The sequence below is a fragment of the Leptosomus discolor genome, chromosome 23 (genome assembly GCF_034619465.1).
Source record: "Leptosomus discolor isolate bLepDis1 chromosome 23, bLepDis1.hap2, whole genome shotgun sequence".
NCBI classification, from domain to species: domain Eukaryota; kingdom Metazoa; phylum Chordata; class Aves; order Leptosomiformes; family Leptosomidae; genus Leptosomus; species Leptosomus discolor.
Window position 1 is genome coordinate 6,580,953 of NC_141413.1, and position 12,377 is coordinate 6,593,329.

At 49.5% G+C, this 12,377-nt stretch overlaps 1 protein-coding gene across 1 annotated transcript in view; it reads left to right on the forward strand.

The window, feature by feature from the left end:
- Positions 1–12,377, forward strand: part of LOXL2 (lysyl oxidase like 2) — a 53,668-nt gene that overhangs the window by 23,686 nt on the left and 17,605 nt on the right. Inside the window, exon 4 of the mRNA XM_086477194.1 lies at positions 6,306–6,517. Coding sequence (XP_086333320.1) covers positions 6,306–6,517 — 212 coding nt within the window. The remainder of the gene's footprint in view (positions 1–6,305; positions 6,518–12,377) is intronic.

A 12,377-nucleotide genomic window follows, 5' to 3' on the forward strand; every position in this document is an offset into this window, starting at 1 on the left:
GCAGCAGTCGTGTTTCTAGGAACGGCGTCTCCTCCCTGTATTGATTATGTGCATCCTCAGGGCTGTTGCTAGAAGAAGGGGTATCGGTGAGCTTGGGCAGTGGGGGAGGACGCACGCGTGCTGTCCTGCGCCTGGTTGTTCTGCCGACACAAAACAGAGGGCAAAAGGTAAAACAAAACGTTATGAAAGTTGTGTCAGTTTTTGCAATCAGATTCGAAGCCGTGGGGAAGCGTTTGGTTCAGAGAGTGGAAACAAAGCAGCTGAGGCTCATGTGAAAACTTTCCGAGCCAGGAATCCTTTTGTGAAAGCTCAAAAAACAAACCCCTTTCTTTTCGCTGTCTCTGGGCAGGCCCCGGCTTTCTGAGCCGAGATTCATTGGTTTCGTAACAGAGCGCAGCATGTTGGCTTGCGGTGGCCTTTTGTGTCCAGGACTGAAGAGGAGCAGCGGTGCGGGTCTTGGATGTGGCTCTTGGTGAAGAAAGGAGTGGGGTAGAGGGGAATATGGCCCAACCCAGAGTAGTTTGATGCTTTCCCCCCACTCCTTGTTCTTATACTCGTTTGTGTTATAATGTTGGAAGTCCCAAGTGAAATCTCATCTTTGCTTTGGGCAAACACAGAGGTAAAGCCCTTGCTGCAGAGGCTTTGTGATTCGGAGCATGTGAGATGGGCTCAGCGTTGTCTTCCCTTCCTAGAAGAGGTGAGGAAGGGTGAGCAAGAGGCCAGAGGTAACAGCGAGGAGGTGGGGAAGTGAGTTTGTGTGCCTGAAACCACACTGGGCATCTGCGGCAGAACTGAGCAGGATCTCTTCGGCCTCAGACCACAGAGTTTAGCTTCAGTCTGATTTTTATATCGCTATATGCAGTCAAGTGGCTCTGCTGAAAAGCAAGTTGATGTGGAAGCCCCGGAGCATTGCATCTAGGAACAGATGTACTACCCTTCCTCCCCCTGCCCTCCATACCCAGCTTTCTGTTTCTTCACACCTTTCAAGGCTAAGGAGGCTTAACTCAAGCAGGAGAAAAATGCCTTAAGAATTCTTATTGCCTGTGTGCTTGCTCCCTTGATGGAGTTCATCTGGGCCGGAATGGATGTCTCTGATAAAAGCAAAGCTGTGCCTTGACAAATGAGGCCGGTAGCGACGGAGCAGAACCTGCAGACTCCATGCATGGGGTCAGCAACGCGAGACACGCCATCCTCTGCACGAGCAGCGTTCTGGAGAGCAGAAAGCAAAAGCAAGAGCTCATTCAACCTCAAGTATGTGGGTGGGATTGTTTCATAAGCAAAGCAGAGGTTGGAGATCCGGGTCTGAATTGTGCTAGTAGCTGAATTCTACGACTTGGAGTTTAGGTGGGGGGAAGGAAAAGGGCTGGCACACACATCTCCACAGCTGTTGGCCTAAATGGGTGAAAATTTCGCAAGGCCAGCTGAGAAGGGGAGGGCTATGATGCCTGAGCCATGAGAGTTAACTCTTCCTGAGTTCAGTCTCTTCTCTTCCTTTGTGGCTAGAAATCCCCAGCAGCACTTTTCCCTTGTATCAAGGGAGCTGAGCTGTGGGTTTGTGCACGGTTTTCTCCCTCCTTGCTTTGTGTTCCTCAGCCTCAGACTGAGCAAACCATATCTCATTGGCTTTGGGGTTTGGGCCTCTCTTTCCCTACCTATAATTTGGCATGCAGTCAACCCAGATTTATTTCCTGACAGTAGTATTGCTCTTTGGTGAGTGACTGCTTGGCTCCTGAAATATCGTTGAAGGCTCTGCTTTATGGTTGATACCTGAGGTGGGAGCTGGGCAGACGTGCATTCAGCTTCTGAGTTGGTTGCAGATACCTGCTTTGTGATCCTGAGATACCCTTCAGAGGATTTACCAGTCGACCTTGTAGCTTCAGTGCGTGGCTATAATGTGAGCATAAGCAAAGCTTTCAGAGCTGCGGTTTTCTTGTTGATATGACAGCTTATTGCAGGCATTTGTCTCCACGTGTACATAAAGCATGGAGAGGGTGATTTTAAAAAGTCTGCTCTAGCTATTAAGTGTTGTTTGCTTCTGATTTTTATGTGGAGTCTGTTTTCACCATTAGCCCAGCTGCTCTACACGTTGGTGTTGGAAGATAAAATATGTTTGCCTGTATTTGCATTATTGAATACTCCCAGCGTAACAAAAACTCTGCAGTGAAAGGAAACCATTCAAATCTGCAACGAATTATTGGGAGAAAGCTCTTAGTGGTCCTTCCTCCTTGAGAAACCTCCAGGATACTTGTCTTGATCCTTTGTTCTTTAATCTTCCCAATATAAAGCTGAGGTCGACAGCATCTTGCATTCTTCTCACACGTTTTGCTGTTTGTTCAGACTGGGAGCAAACCCTTCAGTTGCTATATCAATAATTCTCTGCTCTAAACCTACTCTCTGTGAGCGGAAAGGGGAATGGATGTGGGTTGGTTTTGCTCTCAGACAGATCATGAAACTGTCATTGCGTGCCGGTCTGCTATAGCTATCTGAAGATTGAAATACCCTCGAGGGAATGAAATGATAGCTTATTTCTTGCTAGTTTGCTCACTTTTTTTTTTTTTTTCTCCTTTGGCAAATAGAGACAAAAAACCATGACAAAGGAGTTGGATTCACTAAACTGGAGTCCCAGCTCAGAGCAGGATTTCTTTTTGTGTCTGTGTCAGCATCTCTGGGGGAAGAGACATGTGTTGCGGGACCTTTGTACCAGCGCCTGCAGTGCCTGAGGTGGCATGCTGGCTCTGACTATGTTTTTTTGAGTCCAAACACAAGCTGTTCAATTTGTACCTTATTTTTCTCTTCCGTAAAATGAACAGTAAGGACAACCCTGTCCAGACAGAGGAAAATACGTGCCCAAACACACAGCCTGAAGTAAGAAAGGCGGGCACCTTGAGCCCTAGACTGGGTCATGGGTACCACACCAGGTTGGGACACCCCAGGATTACTGGGACTCCAGCATTGCCACTCCTGCAGTGGTCAGAGCTCTTCTGGAAACAGCCATAGCAACCCGTTTTTGTTTGCCAAGCTGCTGAACTAATTGCAAAAATAACAGACAAATCATCAGGTCCCTGACAGCACTCCCAAGCTTTCCTTTTTCCAAGAGTTTTTATTTTTTTGCAACTTCTCTCTTGCCTTTCCTGCCTCAGTGGGCTGGTTTCTTTCTTTGCCTGTTGCTTTGATATCATAAATCCCATCAAGGGATTCACAAATCCTTCCAGGGTTTTTGAGCATTAAAATATACCCTCTGGCTTGGAAAGTCTGTGAGATACAGATGCTTGGAAGCTGCAGGGATACAGCAGGGAAGAATTGCTGCATGCTGCCCTGTTCAGATGCTCTTTCCTCAGCATCTGTTATTGGCAGCTGTCAGAGACAGGCTGGATGTCTTTGTTTTTTGTGCAGCACAGCTCCTGCTAGGTTGGTGGAGTGGGAAGGGGAAGAAAACCCAAATGTGCTTGGTAAGAATGGGAGTGCTCTAGAGCTAGAGGTTTCAGTGATGTTCCCTGCTGCAGGAGGGATCCTCATGAGTTGGGGCCTCAGGACACTGCCTGTGCTTTCCTGCCCCTGTGGTCTTTGCAGAAGCAGTTTGCTTTCTCTGCACCTTATTTCTCCGTCTGCAAAAGGATCAGTGCTTTCTCCCAGCCTTTCAGCGCTCTGTTTACCTTGGAGGCTTTTCAAAATTGGTCACCACCTTCCATCGCCGTGAAGCCCTCTGACGGTGCAGCAGGAGAACAGTGATGTATCAACGAGGCCTAATAGGTGCAACGTGGGAATAACGAGTCTGCCGCTTGTGGTGGAAGCATCAGGCAGATGTTTAACAGCTGGAACGGCGCTCTGCGTGATTCAGATGGGGCCAGCAACTGCTGTCATGCGGCTTCCTCGCAAAGCACGGGCACCTTGAGCACCGTTCCTGAATGTGAAATCACACTTTGTTCCTGACTGCCGCTCCTCAATCTCCGTCGTGCTGAGGATCAGCTGCAGCCTCCAGCCTGTCTGAATTCAGGCAAAATGGAAGTGACTGTCAAGTGAAAACCACGGGTGGATTTTAGCACGTTGCTTATGTCAGGTCTAGTCAGGGAAAATGTTCCCTTTCGGTTACTTTAATATGCAGCGGGGCTGATACTGACGTAACTACGTGGAGCAAACGTACTTAGGGCTTTATATAGGGTGGATATATCCTGCAGTCGCAGACAGAAAAACTCACTTAGGCTGTCTCACCCACTTTCTCAGCTGTCAATGCAAATTTCCTCCTTAGTTGCTATCTTTTCATGTGCTTTTCCAGTGCAATTTTAAGCTTTGGCTCTCTGTCCTTTAGGTTAATCCTTTTAATAGGCTTTTATTAAAAACACTTCTAGATCTTCAGCAGTCAAAGCTATTTCCAAATGGATTTAAGGCTTTGATTACCTCTTGTTTCCTGGTAAAGAAACTAAGGCAAGGTCGAGGAGCAGAGAAACAAGGTGCTCTCTCAGGCAGCACTGGCCTGTGGCTCCAGGTAAACATGCTTTCTCCATCAAGTGAAGAGCTGGAAACATTTCTTAAACTGCACCAGGGGAAAAGTGAGTTGCAGGCTTTGGAAACCAGCCTGGAGAGGCCTTCAATGCACAGAGGCTCTGATACTTTCCTGACAGCACGTAGTCAACAGCTATGCAATACTTGAAGAGAATGTGCCAAATTCAGGAGAAACTCTTTGTATTGCAAATGGACTTCCCAAACTACCCAGGAGGTGTACAAGTTTGCTCTTGCATCAGACCCTTTGTCTGAGCACCTCAAAGTGTCTCAGATGTAACAAACCTGCATATCCTTGTGGTTATTTTTCCTTCTTGAAGGCTACAAGAGCTTTCAAAACCTAAGCCCAAACTATGAACCTTGTATGAGTAGTGCTACCCTGCTGGGTAAATCGCGAGGTCCTGATTTCCAGGGTTACTGGGGGTGTCTCGTGGATGTTCCAGCCAAGTTGCTGGAGGACTGAATTCCTACAGCTGAAGGTGAAAGCAGGAATCAATGATCTGGTTTGCAGTAAAACTGGGTGGTAAATGTAGACAATAAAAAAAAAAGCGGGGGGGGGGGGGGGGAAGAAAAGAAAAGGGAGGTAAAAGAAGCCTTAAGTGACTTGCCCAAGGTGATGCAGCCAGAGCAGTAGCAGAGCTGAGGATGAGGAGATGCCTGCCCCGGTGCCTGCCCCGGTGCCTGCCCCGGTGCCTGCCCCGGTGCCTGCCCCGGTGCCTGCCCCGGTGCCTGCCCCGGTGCCTGCCCCGGTGCCTGCCCCAGCAGGCTCTTTCTCTGCAGTTGGTTTCCATTTGCCCGGGGTCTGTTAGCCGCATCGGTGTCAGTGAAGCATCTGGAGAATGGATGTGCCACGTGTAATTTGCAGGACTCTGCATGTCCTACTGTGATCTCCCTGACTTCACTCCCTCTGTGTGCTGCTCATCGGTAGCCAGAGGCCCGTGTCTCTTTAAAGCTCTGGGCATTTTTCTTTTCCAAATGATTGCATTTGAGCGAGGGGAGGGGAGGATTCCTCAGTTCTGATGTAACTGTTAGCAGAACCACGTGGTTTCATACATCTCTGACAAGAAAAGGTCTCCTGGAAGCAAGTTATAAAACTTTCAGTAGCTCTTTTGTAATTGCTTGCCACAGCGGATATTTTCCAGTCAGCCTTTGCTGTTGGGCTTGGGTCCCTGCAAGGCTGGCTGGTGCAGCGCCCTCACGTAGGCTCCAAATGTGAAATCCATTCGACCTTCGTGACTCATTTGCCGTCCCAAGTAACGCTTCAGCTGGAGGAGGAACCCGGCTTGGGGAAGCGGTGAAATGCCGGTGTCAGCACGTCGGCATCCCAGCTTTCACAGCGCCTGCCCGGGCCAGGTGGGGAAGGGATGCCCAGTGGTTTGATGAGAGCCCCAGTGTCCTTCTCTGCCTGGGCTCCCACTTCCCTGCACCCTGCCAGCATTAAGGTGGCCCTAGCAAAGCTGAGCCCGGTTCAATTCCACAGTAGCTGAGACTAAATTAAGGTCGCTGTGCTTCTGAAACGAGCGCTGCCATGAAATCAAGGAGCAAAGGAGACTTGTTAGCTGGCCATTTGTGAAATAATGGTTTGGTTTTTAAATGAGAAAAAGCATCCTCTTTCGGAGGATGGATTTGCACAAGGTGGAAGGGTTTGTTTGCTTCCCTGTTGTGTCTTTTCCTCAACAGCTCTTCCTTTCTTCCTCCCCCCGTTCAGCCGTGACCCTGAGCAGAACTGGGGTTTGTTCCCCACCTCGAAGCTGTACAACCAGTTTCCTTGCAAGCCAGCATCATTCGTGTTCCTTTTATCCTTACAGAACATGAACATCCAGGTGGAAGATATACGGATCCGTGCCATCCTCGCCACCTACCGCAAGCGGGTGCCTGTCACAGAGGGTTACGTGGAGGTGAAAGACGAAGGGACCTGGAAGCAGATCTGCGACAAGCACTGGACCATGAAGAATTCCCGAGTTGTCTGTGGCATGTTTGGATTTCCGAGCGAGAGGAAATACAACATCAACGTCTACAAGTAAGAGCGGAGTTTTGTATGAGGCACGAGCACGTTTCGTCGAACACTTGGGGCCTTGTTCAAAAATGCAAATTGTCAAATGACACTGGAGACCTTGAGGTAGAAACACCTCCAACTGCTTCATTCCTTCAGATCAGATTTTCCTTCTGTGTAAATATTTGAAATGTCAAGCATTTCTTGGTGCAGACAGGGGAGTCATTTGATCCTCACCGTTCTGGGTGAAGACCTAGTGCAGCATCAGTTGTAGTATTTGGTAGGTCCTATAACAGGAGTTGTGGACAGTGGGCCCAGGAAATCTTTGTTTTGGTTGTTTTTCCGGCTATAGGATAGCCACTTCCTCCACCAGTGATATGTTCTGTGTCGTGTGCAGGGGCTGGGTGGATGTGAACAAACTGATCGCACTCTCCCAGTAAACCCATCAGCTGCAAGAAAATCTAACTGCTTACCCCGTCCCTCTGCAGAACGGCAGCTGTGGGATCAGATCTGGTACGTGCTGAAAGCTCCAGCCGAGTAATCTTGGAATAAAACAGGCCTTTGTTGTGCTTCGTTGCCCAGGTTCCTCCTTCCCGCCACTGGACACAATTCCTGGTCTCACACCTCTTGTGACCACGTTTACCGGCTGCTCTGGCTCTCACGGGGCTCACCGACCACGGTTCGTCGGTATCCAGCCGCCAAATCACCCCCAAAGGAGCAGCCTGCGCAGGGGACTCTTTCCCAGTAAATCTTTCACTGTTGTTGACCCCAGTTCAGCTCCTTTGGCATCGGCAATTCCTCGGGGTCCCAGGCTGGAAGAGCTGCCAGCCGTCTCCACCTGTTTGACTTGCTCTGTCCATTAAAGCCTGCTCCGAGCGGAGTTGAGTGCTGAGCTAAAAACGTCGGCAGTGCGTCCGTGCTGCTCCTCCCAGGGTTGCTTCTGCCTGGGCGTCCGAGGTGGTGCTTGTAGAAGGATGCAGCTTGGGGCACTTGTGATTTTGGTGCTGCTTTTTCTTCCTAAAATTGTAGGTCGCTTTAAAATGAGGGAAGAAAATAGTGATCCGCAGGGAGACTGTCGTGTATTTCGGAGCTGCAAGCTGATCGCTTCAGCCTGCGTTTCCTGTTTCTTGAAAGCCAGGAGCTCTGGTCTTTTCTGTTGTCATTGCTTCAGCTTGTGTTTTGTCACCAGCCTTCATCACCGACTTGCTTCTTCCTACACTCTTCCCTAGAAATAACACCCTAAAGCAGATGCAAAATAGTTTAAGTGAAATCCTGTCTCATTTCTTTCCTCCACTGTGACCTATGGGGTGGGAAAGTGTCAGCTGGTTAGGGGGAGAACTGAATTCTCCAGGCAGGAGTTGTGGTTTTCCTGCCTGCTCCTTTTGGCCTGTGCGATGGCTATTTCTGAAGGCTCCCTCGGGAACGGGCTGGCCGGGTTTCACTTCTTTCATTAGCAAGATCGTGATCAATTGAAGAGGTCCTTGGGTTGCAATAGCGTAAAGCCACATAGCAGCACAAAGAATTTAAAATAAATAACCCAAGTGGAATTTTGTTTTCAGGCTTCCCAGGGAGATGAGCAGTGAATTAATAATTGCTACCAGGCAGCCTCATGTTTTGCCCTGGACACGAGTTAGAGGAGCATTTGCTCCCATCAGTGTAGCATGTCTCCCTCAAACTCGGCTCTGAGCTTCCCAGCCCCTGCATCAGAGCAGGAGGGCAGAATAAATTACCTCTAGTAAGACAAAGTAGACTTTTCCTGCTTCTCAGCTGTGGTGTTTCCAAGAAAAGCATTAACTTTAGCAGCTGGAGCCATCTGCCTGAAGTAAAAGGGTGCTTGGTAATTGTCCTGTCTCTTGCAATAGTACACGTAGAGATGGAAAAACTGAGGCACGGTTGTTCGGCGCGATATTCAGCGACGCTGAAAATCCCATTCACCGGAGCTGGGGTTATGAATATGCAGCACTTCCAAATACCAGGCGTGGAGATCTCGGCTGCCGAGCCAGCCAGACTGCTTATGCAGCCTCGGTGCCCGAATACCTCCCTCACCTCTGCTTGTTTTCAGCAAGCGGTAACGGCTCGCTGGGCTCCTGCACTCACAGGAGGGTAGTCTGGAAAATACGCTGAATATTATCCCGGGTGGGAAGAAGACGGGATGTCGTTTTGTGGGAGGGAAGAGACTTGTAAAACTTCGTCAGCTAGACAGTTCCGTTTGGTCAGCGCAGTTTACAAAGCTGTCTTCTTTCTTGGGGTATTTGCCTTTCTGCTTTGTGCTACTGGCAGATGCGTCGTGTGCAACCAGCGTTGCTGGTAACCTTGCTGGTGAGGGAAACCTCCCAGTTCTGGGCTGGGAACTCCAGAAGTGATCTTTGCTTCCTGATGGAGGTACCGGAATGGCGACCGCTGTGATCTGCTTGCCTGGGCCGTGACAGCCCTGCTCTCTGCTTTGTCCCACGCGCTTTCTGGTCCCGTTCTGTCTAGGAGAGGGAAGAGTTCATCTCCAGCTCGTCACTTGAACTAAACCCTCTCTCCACGTGAGTGTGAAGCCTCAGAAACGTTCTTCTCATTTCTCAGGCTTTGCTCTCTGCCCGGTTTGTAAATACTGTTCTCCCAAGGGCAGATCCTTTCCCGCTCCTGCTCCGCAGCTGGGAGCCAGGCTGGAATCGGGTTTCTGCTCCCCGGGGCTGTGAGTGCCCCCTTCTCACATCCCCGCCAGTCCCGCTCCCCACAAACAACAGCTTTGGAAGCCGAGCTAGCTGATACCCTGCTCTGCTTCTGCACAATGGTGGGAGGTGAAATGATTTGCAGATGGATCTTGCTTGAAAGAAAACAACTTAGTTCATTGTTGTCCTGGTGCCAGGGTTTTATTCCTGAATGTAACTTGGGCTCTGCCGTTGACAGCACGATTTATGTGAGGAAACGAAACAAATCTCAGTGTTGTTTCCATGTTCTTGTTCATTCTTCAAAGTGACTTTATATAGGCACCGCTTGTTAACTCCTCCTCCCAATTCCTGCTCCTGTTGAGAAAGCAGAGGAGAATTCAATGCATTTTGCTGACGGGGAGGGTAGAAGGTTGTGACTGGAGATGCCCAAGGCAGAGAGATGGAGCTGATGCCTTCTCGAGGCCTTACAGCTTTGTGATTTGACGAAGAAAGGGATGGAGTAGCTCAGCAGTTCCAGGATACTTCGTTCAATGTCAGTCCAAACAGCCTCTCTCAGTTTAACCAGTCTGCTCAAGGCATTATAAATCTGGTCACGTGCGTAGGGCAGTTAATCACTTCGATGCTTGTGGTAGAAATCCTCAGGGTTTGGGTTCTCCCTAGCAAAGCCAGGTTCTTAAGGGCTTTTGGCAGAAGGTGGCAGGTCTGGGTTCTCTTCTGTCTCCCTGAAGACAGCAAGCTTGTTAACTTCAGTAAATGCTTGAAGAATTTCTCAAGGGTAAACACCTTATGCTCACACCCCTGAAGAGGAGTTCGCCAGCTTCGGTTCAGTGTGTTTTGGGTGAATTTTCCTGGCATGAATGCGTGTAACGGTTTATTTTGTGCTCACCGAGTCCTCTCCGATGCGGTCTTACATGGCAAGGTTCCTTTAGCTAAACCCTCAGCCGCTTCCCACAGCCCTTGGGCTTAACCCTTATCTTTCTTTAAAGCTCATGTGATGAAGGTCCATCTCTCCTCACCAGTAGAAACGGTTTGCCCTCCAACTTGACCTAGAATTGGCTACGCTCTCGCAGCATGACTGTTCACTGACACCTCTGGTCTGAGCAGCATTGCTCTTGGCTTATACCAAGGCCAGGGAGAGGTGGGTTGCACCCTTTCTGTAGGTGTAAAAGTAAATAGCAAGAATGCCCTGAGTTTCTATCTGTAAAGATCATCTGTATTCTACTTTTTTTTAACAGATTTAGTCTGGGAAAATGAGGTGGGGCTTTCTCTGGCTGTTTCTCCCCAGCCTACCAAGGGCTGTTAATACCAACCAGATGTTGATGCCTCATGAAATTTCCAGGATGAGGTCATTGTTTGCTATTATAAGGCATCCCCGTAATTACTTCTCTAAGACAGGCCGTGTTTCTTGTCTGCTTTGGAGTTCGTGGCGTGCTCCACACATGTCTGGAGGGCCCTCCGTGAAAATACTCCTTCAGGTTCTCGCTTCTGTGCTGAGCAGGCAGACTGAAAGAGGGTGGTGGGGACAGTGTGGAGCGGCATCACCGAACTCGGGCGCCTCCAGATGCTTTCCAGCGTGTCACGTACGCCTGAATCTGCCCCATCGCTCTGCAGCCCGAGAGGGCAGTTAACGTTCCAGTGGGACCTCGGTGCTGAGCTCCAGCAGTCCAAGGGCAGAGGTTTTCATGGCTTTTTGGTAGACATAGAGTATCCTGGGTAGTTTACTTAAAAGGAAGAAGAATCTTCAAGGTTTGGTCCAAACTGAACCAGATATTCTCGCTGAGAAGTGGCTGGCACTTTCTGCCTGCCTCCTCCCTGGTTTTACTTTTTTTTTTTTAATATATTTTTAAAATTTGTGTTCCCCCTTCCTATTTCCCATTCATTTTCTGTTGATTCAGGGTCCCTGACAGCTCTGGTTTGACAGACTTGGAGTTTGACAGCCAGTGTTTTACCCACAAGACGGGCAGGTTGCCCTGCCCCTGCCCCATCCTCCATCCTTTCCAGCACAGCGTTTACTCCCCACCACGTGGTGCAGTTGCTTCTCTGTCTCCAGTCCGGCTGTATTTGGCCCTAACCTCAACTCGGAGGAATTTGGTTCCAGAAAGGATTAGTCAGTGGCTGTGAGCCACAGGAGCCCAGACAACTGCTGAGCTTGTCAGCAAAGCTCAGCAAGCAGAAAGGGAGCAGGTAGTTCTCTCAAGCATCTGAAATGGTGCAAATTAGCCCACACGGGACCACCAGAGGGCGTCGGTTGGGAAAACCTTGACCTGTCCAGTTTAGTTTCAAACCGACCACCTATGAAAGGCTCTTTGTCCCTTTTCCAGGTCCCGTTCAGGCTCTCTGTCCTGCAGGGACGTGCTACGGTTAATCGGAATCGGTGCGCTTCCTCCCAGCAAGTTTCACCCACCTCGCTATTCCATTTATCACAGCGAATCCTTGGGTCACCGGGGCTACGTGGCAGCTGGTCCTGGAATAAGGAGCAGCACGGGGATCTCGCAAAGCCACATCAAGATCGCAGCAGGGCGTTGGCTCCTCTGAGCCTTGACTTTTTCCTAACTTAACTCCAAACATCTCCCTTTTGATAATGATCTGACCTGCGTTTTTGTTTCATTGACTATTTTAGCTCCCATACAGTCATCCAACAGCCTTGCAATGCGGTTAGGATGAAGCTGGATTACTTTCTTTTCTTGTTTATCACACATGCCCCTTCCCCCTTAGGAGTCCCTGGACCACCTCCAGGCAAGTGCTACGGTTTGGGAGCGAGAAGCAGAAACTGCTGCCAATCTCCTCTGCTGCGAACATGTCATCAAGGGAATTGCTCTTGCTCTCGGAAATTGCTTTCAGGCTCACGGTTGTTAACACTGCAGCTTTGAGAGGAGCCGGAGAGCCGTGGCTTTTTCCCAGTCTGCCATCTTCTCACAGCTGACGGGAGATGGCCGGCAAAGAGAACAGCTCGTTTGCGGGAGAGGTCTTCTGGGGGCCTCTCCAGTCCAAACTCGGCAGCGTTATTTGCGCAAGGCCCTGTTTGTACGCTGCCTTTTGAATGACCTGATCTCTGACCCCTGCATAATGGAGGGATCTCTATTATGTGTCTCTCCTTCGAGTGCGGAATTGTTGCGCTAGCTGCACTGTTGATTCCTACTCTGATCTTTAGCTTAAGGAGATGACCTATTTACTCCCAAGTGACACCTTCACAGAGAGTCATTGTGTGTATGAATGGATCCACCTTC